Below are 13,799 nucleotides of genomic sequence, written 5' to 3' on the forward strand. Positions count from 1 at the left end.
ATAAGTCAGTCTTTTCCTCTGCTATTTGTGTTTTAAAATTTGTTGGTCAAAGTCATTTTTATGAAGAAGAAATCATAAACATGTAGGACTAAAGTTAAACCATTGAAGATCCTGGGCAGGGCTGCAGGTGCCTTAAGTCACTGAAATAATTCATGACCTGGCTACTTTGTATCCCCAAATCTCCCATAAACATTTTTCCTATATTCCTCCCCCATGTTGCCTTCTGCCATTCTTCTGAAGAACCATCTCTGGTCCCTGTTTGCTCAATGAGACTTCTCTGGCTGTGATACATGGTTTCCCCTCTATGCCATGTGCGTCTTAATTGGTAATTAATTTACAGGCTTCGCCCAACTCTGAGTGTCTGTGGATAGAGACTCATGGATGACACATTCATCACCAATCTAGTTTTTAATTTTCATCATTTATTTTTGAGACAGGGTTTCACTATGTAGGCCTGGCCATCCTGGAACTTGCTATGTAGAACAGGCTGCCCTCAGAACTCACCGAGTGAGACCAACCAAGTGTCCAGGAATAAAGGCATGTGCCACCATATCTGGCTTAATCTAATTTTTAATAGCCTTGTTTAGCCAAGTCCCTTGTTTAGCCATAGTCCCTTGAGGCTTGAGGGACTAGATTTAGGACAGACAAACATTTATCCTCAGCACTTTGCCTGAGTCTGCGCTGACTGCTGCCCACTGCAGAAAGGGACTTCTTTGGCCAGAGCTGAGAGCAGCGCTGACCCGTGTGTATAAATATTTAGAAGGCAGTTTATACAGGGTTGTTCAGCAAAACCACAGTAGTAGGCGCCCAGCTATTGCCTGTCACTCCCGAGCCATGGGATCTCCACACCTATGAGCAGTGGTTTGAGACAGGCTTCCGGTTGCCTTTCAGGAAGAGGGCTTTGGGAGAGTTACAAGTTCTGGCAGCATCAAGCTAGTTTTGTTGAGTTGTAGTTGGTTGTGGGGAAGAGTCTCATGTAACCAAGGCTAACCTGGATCTTGCTATACAGCAGAGGACATCCTGGACCTTTGGTTCCTGGTTTTCACCCCCAAGTGCTGGGCCTGCGGGTGTGTGCCTCTAGGCCCAGCTTTTGACTTTATTTCCACAGGTTTTGTGTTTTCAGTGCCACTTGGGGTTCATAGCCCAGCAGAGGGAAGGCATAGAATTCCTATTGACCTCTTCCAGCCCCATCACCCCCCGCCAGAGCAGTCTAACGTCAGGCCAATGTGCTGCACCACCCTGGTATGCAGTTCATGTTAGCGCGCCCCTTGGTGTGGATGGTCTGTACATTCGGATAAACGCCTCACCTCTTGTCCCTTGGCCCAGTCATGTGCAGTGGTTCCCAGCTTCCAGACCATTTGTGCCCAGTTCTTCTCCTGTCTCTGCTGCTACCTCAATCGGAGTGACCTTTTCACTCTCCAGAACTTTGTTTCTCCAGAATGTTGCGAAATTGTAGACATACAGCCACAGGCCTTTCCAGGTCTGCTTCTTTCTGCTTGTAATAGGCTTTTGTGGCTTGCTTTTTGGAGACAGTCTTGCTTGATACTATGTAGCCCAAGGTGGCTTTGATCTTGAGGAGATCTAGATCCGCCTCCTGAGGACTGGGGTTAGAGGCATGACCACTGTGTTCCCTGGCAGTAATTTCCTTTCAAGCTTTGTAGAATTTTGCCTGTTCCAGTAGCTTGGCTCTCACGGAATAATGGATGCTGTCTCATCTGTGTGGCTACTGTCTGTGTGGTGGAGTTTGTTAGTCTAGCCACTTACTGAAGTCCATCTCGACTGCATCCATGTTTGGGCAGTTAGGAATCAGGCTGCCTCTAGCATCCGAGTGCAGGGTTTTGTATGACTGTTTTCAGCATCTTGCTTAAAACACCGAGGAGCGTGATGACTGGGTCACATGGAAAACCTGTTTGGTTCTGTGAGGCATTGCCAATGTGTCTCCCATTGCATCCCCAGCAATGAGTGACAGGTGCCCCCTCCACCCTGCCCCCACTCGCCCACCCCCACCCGGCTCTCACGGTTGGAAGTGCCTTATTCAAAAGCACAGTGTGAGTAAAGGTTTGAAATTGGGGATTAGTGTTTAACAAAACAAAGGCACTGAGCCCTTCTGGCTCCAAAGCTCGGATTTGTCATTAAAGCAAGGCTTTTCTCTTCAAAGTTTGAATTGTAGCAGTAACTCAATAGGAAGGATGGAGAAGGGGGCCCTGCGGGTGACTTCTCCTAGGTTGAGGTCCTGTGGTCACCCAGTGACAGGGCCCTGGCACTGGGGTGCTTGCATTATGCGTTTGCATCAGCCCTGCCTGGCCCTGACCCCTTGGTAGCAACCCTTTCCTCTGACTGTGTTCGCCCCCCCAACCCCCGTCCCAAGTGCCTGACTGAGGTTGTCTCTGGATGCTTTGTGTTGCCAGTCCTCTAGAACATTCCTCCTGTATCCCTCCCCCACGTCTCCCCTCTCGTTCCTTTTCAATCCCCAGCCCGTTGGCTTACTGGGATTTGCTGACTGTGTTTCATGGCTTTCCCTCCATGCCACGTGTGATTCATACAGGTTGGTCATTTAACGTACAGGCTTAGCACAATTCTGAGTATCTGCAGATGTGGGTAACACGTTCATCACCAAAAGACGCAGGCGGCCTCACGTCCTCTCTTTATGTTCCGTTAGCCATCCTAGCATACATTCTTGGCTGCACAGAGGGTTTCTGTGACAGTGGTGTTCTAGCTCTGTCAGTTTCTTGTTTGCTTCCTGGAGTGCTTTACATAGACAGGCTGTTACTCGGTTATTTCGTGGTACAGTTTCTGTGGGAACAGTGGAGTTGTAAGGGAAGGGCTGGAGAGATGGCTCAGTGGTTGACAGCTTTGACTGCCCTTCCAGAGGACCCTGAGGTGATTCCTAGCACCCACATAGCGGCTCACAACCATCTCTAATCCCAGGCCTGGGAGATCTGACACCCTCTTCTGGCCTCTGGGGAATCGGATTCTTGTTCTCTGCCAGTGAAAGGATTAAAAGGCAAGGGGAATCTTGTGTGACAGGTGACAGTTGGGAAATTCTCAATCACAGACTGAGCAGGAAGAGAAAGGCCTTGATTAGCAGTGAGGAAACACACTTACTGCAGATTCACAGAGGAGAGCGAGCCAAAGCCCAGCTTCTCCTTGAGGGCAGGGGCTTTGTCTCCTTTCCTGATTTAGAGTGTTTCAGTTTGAAGAAAGATGGGATGGCAGATTAGTGCATAACTGTTGTGTACACGTCCTGATGCAGCCCTGAGCTTATTGAACAAGTCCATCAGCAGAGGGCCTGCTGGTGGGAGACAAAAGCTTACAAGATCTTTGTTCTAAGCTGTGATGCTTTTGTCTCAGGTCTGGAGGGTGCGAACCATCATCATTACTGAGTCATGGCCTCTCTCCCTATCTGACTGCTGATCAAGGAGTCTAACTTCTAGTCCCTCAGCCCATGCAGGCAAACACCCATACACACAAAGAGAAGAGTCTGTTCTGCTCGAAGTTGCCCATAGTCTTAGGAACCATTAGGCCCTGGTTAAATGCAAGCTTCCTGCTTTCTTCCATAGGAAGGTGCTCCCTATTAACTCTTGAATTGTTCTTCTGTCACCGGGGCCCCTGCTCCATGTCACTTTCTCTCTGATGTGGCTGGGGCCCCCTTTCAAAGTTGTGGAGTGTGTGCCCTTCACATTCTGGAGGCTCTGCGATTTCTCCAGAGGGAAATGAACAGAGCAGGCTCTGAGCCCCTTCCAGCCTCTCTTCTCCACCCCTCTCAGCAGACTGAGAACGTAACCATGCACGTGTTACAGTAAAGTGGGCTGTCGCCAAGGCTCTGATCATGAAAGCTGCCACTCAGGTTTGGTGGACCCTTCTGTTCAGGTGCCAATCATGATGGGCACTGAGCTTGACAGATAGCCACCGTCCCCTGCTGGTCCAGTCATCTGCATGGTTAGAAGGCTCCTTTGTGTGCACCCCTGCCTTCTTATGTCATTCAGATCGATTCCCTGTGTGTGTGTGTGTGTGTGTGTGTGTGTGTGTGTGTGTGTGTGTGTGTATGAGTATGTACAGTGTGTGTGAGTGTATACAATGTGTGTGAGTGTGTATAGTGTGAGTGTGTACAGTGTGTGTTTGTGTGTGTACTCATGTGCACATACACATGCATGTGATGACATTGGCAGCCTTGGCTTTCACCCTGCCAGTTGTCTGGTTTGGATTTGTTTCCAGCTATGTATGGGAAAGATCCTCTGCTTGGAGACATTCCTTGTGCTCTCTGGGCCCTACAGTAGCAGTAGTCTACCATTTTCCTTTGAGGTCATTTTGGCTGGACATAACCGTTGTCTGCAGTGTATCCTGGAGCCCACAGACCACTTTCTCCTCACAGTGTGTTGTCAGTGAAGCCTGACAGCCTCTTATTTCCCTGTGCCTTGTTTGTGAGTCACCTGCCTGCCTGGTGCCAGGGACTTTACCTTTTTCTTTGAAGCGCAGTTGTTTCACAAGATCTAGATCATGACCACATCTGAACCGATGTGTACTGAAAATTCCATCGTCTAGAGATGCCCAGGGCTCCACCCAAGCCTGCATTGGCCTTGCAGGCAGTCAGGGTATTCGGGGGGATCGTCAGGGTGTTCAGGGGTAGTCAGAATGTTCAGGGGGTGGAAATCAGGGTGTTCAGGGGTAGTCAGAGTGTTCAGGGAAGCTGTATGAGTGGAGCCAGCCCTGGGTCAAACTGGAGATTTGGGGACATAGGTGACCCCACGTGGGGCAGCCAGCTTGCTAGAACACCACTGCTTGGTCAGTTGTTTTTGCATGTCACCTCTGCCCAGACTGATCTTTCTTGGAATGACTCTCTTTCTCTCTCTGCTGCCCTGGCCAACTCCTGCCTGTTCCTGCCAACTTTGTCCCACATCAAGGTGCTGCAAACCCCGTGTTACCCTGGGCCTTTTGTGCCTATGTCAGTCCATTGCTAGCCTGCAATTCCCAATGGGCCTCACCTTGTACTGTGCTCCGTCTATGCAGAGGTCCAGACTGACCCAGTGACCTCATTTGTTGATGTGTGTAAATAGGGACAGCAAATCCATGACAGCCACAAAACAGTGAGTTGAGTATGACTGTGGCATTTAAGATGGGTGGAGTTTGTCTGAGGGACTTGCTGAACCTTTTCGTGTCCACCCCTGAGGGACTGACACATCTCTGCTCACTCTTTGCTCTCTTGGCTTCTGTCCTCTATCCTGATGTCACCTTTGCCCTCTGGAGGACTGTTGTCATTGTGGAAAATGTCATGTAGGGACTCTAAAGTAGCTGAACAGAACTGGCCAGGCACTGGTCCCTGTCATCAAGTGCCCCGGTGTTCGAAGGCTCTGTGGATACTCCAGCTCTGCCCTGCCTGTTGGCATGGAGACATCAGTCCTGCTGGCCCACTGGTTAGGAGTGGAACACAGTAGGAGGAGGCATGAGATTTGTGAGAAGGAAGATACATAGCAGGGACAGGCCGTGGTCATGGCTGGGGTGTGTGCGGAGAGAGCTGCACTGTGGTTCCTTACTCAGCGACCTTGCTCTGTCGCCAGCAGTTGACTCTGACAAGAGGCACAGCAGCGACTTTGCCCTGTGGAAGGGAGCCAAACCCCAGGAGGTGTTCTGGGCCTCACCGTGGGGAGACGGCCGGCCCGGATGGCACATCGAGTGTTCTGCCATGGCCAGGTAAACCCCAGCAGTTTCTAGGCTGCAAATGTTCAAGACGGGTATGACAGGGTGGCCTGACTGAGGGAGAGAACAGTCAGGAGGCCTGAGGGGGCTACTGGAGCCGTGAGGAGGAATGCCCTGCCCAGCCCAGGGTGCGCCCAGCCTTCCTGCTTAGTGTAGCCTCCTGCTACCATACAACAGCAGGTACCTCATGGTCCCTGACAGGCAGCTCAAGCCTCAGAGCATGTAAGTGGCACCTCTGAAAAGCCGCTTGAGAACATGTACGTGCCCATGCTGCGGCCAGCTTGCCGCTCCCGAGTGGCAAGCTGGGAGGGTGGTAGGGGCGGTACTACCCCTCTCTGTTCTCAGGCAACCCTTGCTTCCCTAAGGTTCTGACAGCTCCAACAGTTGGTGGCTGCTCCCTCCCTGCCTGCCCGTAGATCCATATGCAGCTGAGCAGAAACATTTTATGGCGTGAGGAGGGCTGTCGGGAGTGAGTGTGTGCGGTGTGGACCCTCATGTCAAGGCTGCTCACATGCGCTTGCACTCTGCCCTGCAGCGAGGTGTTCGGAAGCCAACTGGACATCCACACCGGCGGCATAGACTTGGCTTTCCCACATCATGAAAATGAAATCGCACAGAGTGAAGTCTTCCACCAGTGCCAGCAGTGGGGAAATTACTTCCTACATTCGGGTGAGCCTGACTTGAGGCAAACCTCTTCTTTGGTTCTGTCTACTCTGCCTTTGGAGTCCATAGCTCTGCAGGGAGGGCTGGAGATGAGTCTGACTGAAATCACTGCTTGGGTTTCTGTAGAGTATCTTTTCTTTCTTCTTTGCTAGTCTCACGTGTGAATACAATGTATCTTGACCTGACTGATCATACAGCGCTCCAGCCTGTCACGTGGGGTTCCTCTTGTGTTGGTAGCCATGGCTGCAAAGCTTGTGAGAGCAACAGCCACCGCTGTCCAGAAGACATTTTGCAGCCCCTCTGCTGTCTCTGCCTCTTAGTCTCTTTCTAGTCTTTTTCTCTGAGAGGCTCCTTGAGGCTTGAGGGACTAGATTTAGGACAGACAAACATTTATCCTCAGCACTTTGCCTGAGTCTGCGCCGACTGCTGCCCACTGCAGAAAGGGACTTCTTTGGCCAGAGCTGAGAGCAGCACTGACCCGTGTGTATAAATACTTAGAAGGCAGTTTATACAGGGTTGTTCAGCAAAACCACAGTAGTAGGCACCCAGATAGAGCCTGTCACTCCCGAGCCATGGGCTTTTGACCAGATTTACAGCACCAGGCACAAATTCCCTTCTGTGCAGCAGGCCTCAGATCCAGTCAGAAAGTGGCTGGCTACTGTGCTGGTTAAATGAATTAAAGAGAATCTCAGAGGTACCAAAATGCTTTGGTATTACAGTAAAGAAAGAAAACTCAGCATTTCCCCTTGGATTCATTTGACTGAGAAAAGGTGCAGGTTTGAATCCTCTACTGCTGTCCCAGTGATCTCCATCCGCCTGTCCCTAGTTGGTGGTTTCCGGCCAGCCTGTCTATCATGTGTCTATACCTGATGTCTGGTTAGGATTTCTGAGTCTTGTGTGTCCACCAAAGAACTTACCTCTGAATTTATTGAATCGCACGGAGGAGTGAGGCATGTGTTAGAGACATCTTTTGCCAGATTTGCAAGGGAGTGAGTTATTACCCCAGCCAACCCCAGCTGACCCAGGAGCACTTGGTACGACAAACACCCCATCACAGCGTTTTATCTGTGTGCTGCTTTCAACACAAACAGTGGTTATTTGTTGAATAGGTCCCCTGTGACCTGCCTGCTCTTTTAAGCAAGCGATTATCATAGCATACATGTATCATGTGCGCATTTCGCCCTGTGTCAGGGCCATGCTCACTTAATGCTTATTAAAGCATTAAATTACTAAAGCATTAGCTTAGGTTGTAAAAGTTGATTACGTGAGAACTCCAAAGCAAGTTAGTTTGGTTTTGACATGTTAAAGGCATGTTAAGCCAACGGGCTGAGCACCCAGTAGGCTATCATCTGTCTTCAGTGACCTCAAGGTATATTACCAACTTGGCTGTGAGGACCAGTAAAAGTTCCAGTGCCTTTGAATGTAAAAGATATTCTCATAAAGTGTTGCCACAGGTTACCATAGCCCGGTGCCACCACTGCAGCAGTGATCATACCTTGCCTGGCGGGTCAGTGTGGCACTGTGCCAAGTTCACTGCCGGGAGATGCCACTAATAACTCTTCTCCCTCGGAGTAGCATAACGCTTTCTAGTTCTAGGAAAGTAGCTAGCTGGGGGGTGGGGGGGACTTTCAGGGCCAGCACTGGGGGAGGAGCGGAGGCAGGCAGATCTCTGTGAGTTTGAGACCAACCTATAGCATAACCTAGAGAGACCTTGTCTCAAGAAACCAACGCCCTCCAACACTCCCAACAACCAAGGACCCAGTGGATTGGCAGTGGCTGTGGTCCCCAGAAGCAGGTCAGAAGTGGGAATGAGCCTGACTGAGCTTGTGGTGTCAGACTTCACAGTGGTCAGCAGGAAAAGGCTCCTGTTGAGTCTGCTGAAGGTCACGGGGTCAGCACTGCCCTTTCAAATGATGGCTCAGGTAGGCGAGGCAGAAACAGCATGAATGTTTGGCGGCAGTAGGGTTATGGAGTACCAAACATGGCGTCCACAGCATGGGACACGTCTTCTTGACTTCCGGTGCATTTCATCCTCTTGATACTGTCAATACCATGTCTGATGCTACACACAGTTAGAGGAGGCTCACAGTTACTGTTGTTTGGAGAAAGCTATTTTATTCAGTTCTCAGTAAAGTCAACCTCGCAGCACCCTCTGAATGAAGGTATATTTGGAAAGAGGGAAAATCTGTCTGGAACAGCAAGACCCTCCTCTGGAGACCATCTTTGTCAAGACACATCCCACACTAGAAGTCCCCTGCACCAGTTTGGTTGCTCCTGTGAGGAAATGACATACAACTGTGGAGAACCTGAAAGACATCTGAGGCAGAAAGACTGACAGCCACACCCCAAACTCACAGCTAGATAGGCGACTAGCCAGTTACATCAGCGTGCCGGGATAGGGTAGGGTAGGATGAGCAGGTGTTGTGCGTGAGGGCCGTGTGGGCCTGTTTTGCACCCCCACAATATTGTCCTGGAAGGCTGCACACAGCACACACTGCAGGTGCAGGTTCCTGCAGGTGTGGGTTACTGTCCTGTGTCCTGGGAGGAGGACAAGCCTATGGCTCTACACACCCAGCTGTGTCTAGGTTTAGCGCTATAAATAGAGAAGCCCAACTCCCTTCTGGTGTCCTGTTATCTGTGCATGGGTCTCCCCAACTCAGGATGGTCAGCCTCAGCTACGGTGGGCTCAGGGCCTGGAAGAGGCTGTAACTGTCAGAGGATCCCTTTGCTACCTCAGAGGGGGATGCTTCCTGTCACCCACCTCAGAGGGGATGGATGCTTCCTGTCACCCACCTCAGAGGGGATGGATGCTTCCTGTCACCCACCTCAGAGGGGATGGATGCTTCCTGTCACCCACCTCAGAGGGGATGGATGCTTCCTGTCACCCACCTCAGAGGGGATGGATGCTTCCTGTCACCCACCTCAGAGGGGATGGATGCTTCCTGTCACCCACCTCAGAGGGGATGCTTCCTGTCACCCACCTCAGAGGGGATGGATGCTTCCTGTCACCCACCTCAGAGGGGATGGATGCTTCCTGTCACCCACCTCAGAGGGGATGGATGCTTCCTGTCACCACCTCAGAGGGGATGGATGCTTCCTGTCACCCACCTCAGAGGGGATGGATGCTTCCTGTCACCCACCTCAGAGGGGATGGATGCTTCCTGTCACCACCTCAGAGGGGATGGATGCTTCCTGTCACCCACCTCAGAGGGGATGGATGCTTCCTGTCACCCACATCAGAGGGGATGGATGCTTCCTGTCACCCACATCAGAGGGGATGGATGCTTCCTGTCACCCACCTCAGAGGGGATGCTTCCTGTCACCCACCTCAGAGGGGATGGATGCTTCCTGTCACCCACCTCAGAGGGGATGCTTCCTGTCACCACCTCAGAGGGGATGCTTCCTGTCACCCACCTCAGAGGGGATGGATGCTTCCTGTCACCCACCTCAGAGGGGATGCTTCCTGTCACCACCTCAGAGGGGATGCTTCCTGTCACCCACCTCAGAGGGGATGCTTCCTGTCACCACCTCAGAGGGGATGCTTCCTGTCACCACCTCAGAGGGGATGCTTCCTGTCACCCACCTCAGAGGGGATGGATGCTTCCTGTCACCCACCTCAGAGGGGATGCTTCCTGTCACCCACATCAGAGGAATGCTTCCTGTCATCACCACAGAGGGGATGCTTCCTGTCACCACCTCAGAGGGGATGCTTCCTGTCACCACCTCAGAGGGGATGCTTCCTGTCACCCACCTCAGAGGGGATGCTTCCTGTCATCACCACAGAGGGGATGCTTTTCTTTTTGTTTCAGGTCATTTGCATGTGAAAGGCAAAGAAGAGAAGATGTCCAAATCCCTAAAAAACTACATTACTATTAAGGTAATGTTAAGCACTGGGGTCCTGTGAGTGGGCTGGTAGCTGCTGATGTGGTTAAGGGGCCTCTGTGAGGTGAAATCACATCACCAGACTCACAGTCTGTCCCAGCCCTGCATGGGCCGCCTCCAGGTGTCTGGCACCTCCTTCAGGTCTATTGGCCTTCCCTCTGCTCCTTCCTCTGTGGAGTGGCCTTCCCAGAACACATCTCTCCCTTTGCTTCTCTCTTTCTCTCTCTCTCTCCTCTTCTTCCCTCCCTCCCTCCCTCCCTCCCTCCCTCCCTCCCTCCCTCCCTCCCTCCCTCCCTCCCCCATCTCTCTCTCTCTCTCCCCATCTCTCTCTCCCTCCCCCCATCTCTCTCTCTCCCCATCTCTCTCTCTCCCTCCCCCATATCTCTCTCTCTCTCTCTCTCTTTCTCTCCCTCCCTCCCCCTCCCCCCTTTTACTCTTCATTCTGTAAATTTTACAAGGTTTATTTTTTACTTTATGTGTTTGAGTGTGCCACCTATGTCTGTCTGTCTGTCTATACGGCAGAGCCATGCTTGGTGCCTGCGGAGACCAGAAGAGACTGTTGGGTTCCAGCTCCGAACTGGAGTTACAGACGGTCTTGGGTTGTGAGTCTTCCTGTGGGAGCTGGGAATCCAGCCTGGGTCCTCTGCAAGAGCAGCCAGTGCTCCTGGCCTCTCTCCGGCCCCTGCATCTCTTTTGTCCTCTCTCCTCTTGTAAATTTCCTTCCAGGACTCACATTTGTGAATGGCCAGAAGAGCACTTCCTAGGTTGCGGGAGTCCCATCTTCCTTGGTCTTTGTGCCAAGTTTAACTTGAACTGGAAAATAAGGGGACCTGACCAGCACTGCTAAGTGACCCCAGGCTCCTGCCTCCCAGACTTAGAATAAATGCAAGGCAGCGGGGTGCCCTTCTCAGAGTAATAGGGCCCTCCTGGGAGGTTCTCAATCAGTTTAGGACTATGAGATCCGAAACAGTATCACAGGCAAGCAAGTAAGCACATGCTTATGGGCACACGCGCGTGCACACACACACACACACACACACACACACACACACACACACACACATGTGCACACAGTTATTTTGGTGTTTGCGTGTGTGGGAGGATGACTGTCTCTTTGCCCCTTTAAGGTACTTAAGCTGGGGCCTGAAAATTATAATGGCCAAAGAAAGAGTAACAAGAGAAAACACAGAGAACAGGTACCATGTGCCTGGTTGAGTACAGCCTACCATGCCCACCAGCCCCAGGGAAAAGGGCTTGAGTTAGGGGTCTGAGGGTAGAGGATGAGGGAAGGCGAGAGGGATGGGTCCCCTCCTGTTACTGTATGCGGGGGGGGGGGGGGGGGGGGACCTGAGCTAATGGGAATGTCCTTTAGAAGGGGAGCTGGTGCTGCTTTGGGGGCATTCCCTGTACCCCGTGATCCTCAGCAGCTCAGACTGGCCTATGTTAGGGCGGGCATTCTGGGGAGACCTGTTCTGGTATCCTTCTCTGTGTGTAGTGCACCCACGCCTGTATACACACACTTGCTGGATGGTCAGGGAACCCACGTTTGTGACGTTTCTTTATTTTTCCTGCAGCTCCTAACAGCTAGGGTGTTTTCCTAAAACCTAGCGTGCCAGAGGCCCCAACAGTCCCACAGTGCGTCTCACCTGTTTTCCGAATTCTGCCTTGTGCTCAAAAATATGTTTGACAGCTGTCCATTCTTTTAGAACCGGGACCCTGTGACAGTCCACGAGCTTCGCTTGGATGCCCAGGTCTTTTCAGCTTTCAGGCCGACTTCTGCTCTCATGTGCATGTTAGGCTTCTGGCTTATGCAGATCTTCAGCTCCTGTTTAAGAATTCTGTATGCGTGTGTGTGTGTGTGTGTGTGTGTGTGTGTGTGTGTGTGTGTGTATGCATTTGTGTGTGTGCGTGTGTGTATGTGTGTGTATGCGAGTGTGTGTATGCATGTGTGTATGCGCGTGTGTGTATGTTTGTGTACATGTGTGTGAGTGTATGTGTGCATGTGTGTGTGCATGTGTGTATGCATGCGTGTGCATGTGTGTATGCGTGTGTGTGTGTGTGTGTGTGTGTGTGTGTGTGTGTGTGTGTAGGGGGGAGAGATACATGCATGTGAGGGCAAGCACCCTTGGAAGAGGGTGCCAGAGACCCCGGAACTGGAGTTATGGGTAGTTGTTTTGCTGGACACCCTGCACCTGGGTTTGGCTCTCTCCTTGCCATGTCATTTCATTGTCTCTCCTGTGTGTGTCTCACTAAAGGTGATGCTCACAAGGTGCTTCTATTCAGTGGGATGGAATGCTTCCTGAGGGCTGCTCTGTCACCACACTATCCTCCTGGGTTAAGCTCAGTGGTGGCATGTGTACACACACACTCATAACATTCACACACACACCAGTTAATTTTAACATGTCTTGGCTAGCTTAAAGGCTGGGCAGTTCTAATCCTTCCCACAGCTAGCATAATTTCCCTCCTGTAATCCTGGCTTAACTCTCTCTAATTCTATATTTTATCTTTGTCACCCTGGCTCCTTCTGGGCAGCTTCCTAGTCTTTGCTGCCCAAGACACTTCTGAGCAGCCCTTCCAGTGCCGCCTTCCTTCTCACCTACATTTTGGATGATTTTCCTTGTGCAGCTCTAAATCCGATTGTCTCCCTCCAAGTCATGGCAATTTCTCTCCTTCTCTCTTCCAGTCCCTAGCCCTTGTAAATCTAAGGTCCCACCTCAGTCTACCTGCCTACCCACTGGCCATTGACTTTTTACTGGTAGATCAAAAAGCCACTGAGGACAAGGACCTTCAGCGTTTGGACATGCAGATTCCCGATTTTGGGGGGCCGGGTTAATTGAGAGCATTAGAACCAATCCCCAACACTCTCCCCCAACTCTCATCTCATTTTTTTTTTTTTTTTTTTACTTGTAGCCAGTCTGCATTTGCCCTTGACCTGTGGTTCTGTGGGGCTGAGGTGCTCCTGCCTCACATGTTAGGGTATCTCTCAGGTTCCTAGTGGTCCTTGTTCTGGTGACCACAGTGAGCTCAGTCCGGGTCACAGTTGGCTTTGAAAACTCACTTTCTAGAAGTTCAGTCAAGGTGGAGCCCGCGTGGGAGCCTCTGCCCCTGGGGTCCCTCTGCTGGCCACTCTGTCTCTCCAAGCTGTAGCTCTTTCTTTTCTTTTCTTAAATTTATTTACATCCCAATCAGTGTCCTTCCCCATCCCCTCCCCCCAGTCCCTTCCCCCCTTCCCTTCTCCTGCCAGAGGGTGGAAGCACCCCCCCCCCCCCCCCCCCCCGTATCTCTCCAAGTGACTATACAAGATGAGGTGCTTGTGAGAGGAGATTATGTAAAGTGGTTAGCTAGTGAGGGCTCGCCTTGGGGGAGGGGGTCAGGTGCCAGCTCCTTCTCTCTGTAGTTTCTCCATGGTGGCACTGTTAGAGCCTGTAGCATCTCCAAGATTGGCTGTCACCCTGTGATGCTGCCTGGCCTCCTGGCAGATCAGCTCTTTACTCTGAGTTCTTCAGCACTGACTTACACAGGTGGCATCTGGTTTCACTCTCAGGTGGCCCTAAGTA

General features: G+C 51.4%; 1 protein-coding gene and 1 long non-coding RNA gene across 5 annotated transcripts in view; one reads left to right on the forward strand and one right to left on the reverse strand.

Annotated features, from left to right (window-relative positions):
- Positions 1-13,799, forward strand: part of Cars2 (cysteinyl-tRNA synthetase 2, mitochondrial) — a 39,638-nt gene that overhangs the window by 17,671 nt on the left and 8,168 nt on the right. For 2 of the 4 annotated variants that reach the window (XM_006253460.5, NM_001177684.1), the window contains exons 7-9: positions 5,556-5,688; positions 6,230-6,363; positions 10,167-10,234. In XM_006253460.5, the coding sequence (XP_006253522.3) occupies positions 5,556-5,688; positions 6,230-6,363; positions 10,167-10,234 (335 nt within the window). The remainder of the gene's footprint in view (positions 1-5,555; positions 5,689-6,229; positions 6,364-10,166; positions 10,235-13,799) is intronic. The other 2 variants (XM_006253461.5, XM_006253462.5) reach the window with 1 other exon arrangement.
- On the reverse strand, positions 10,685-13,499 carry LOC134482536 (uncharacterized). The gene is made up of 2 exons (XR_010058772.1): positions 11,886-13,499; positions 10,685-11,052 (listed from the first exon to the last, which is right to left on the reverse strand). It is a non-coding gene; the product is annotated as an uncharacterized LOC134482536 (long non-coding RNA).

This window comes from Rattus norvegicus, chromosome 16 (genome assembly GCF_036323735.1).
Source record: "Rattus norvegicus strain BN/NHsdMcwi chromosome 16, GRCr8, whole genome shotgun sequence".
Lineage (NCBI taxonomy): Eukaryota > Metazoa > Chordata > Mammalia > Rodentia > Muridae > Rattus > Rattus norvegicus.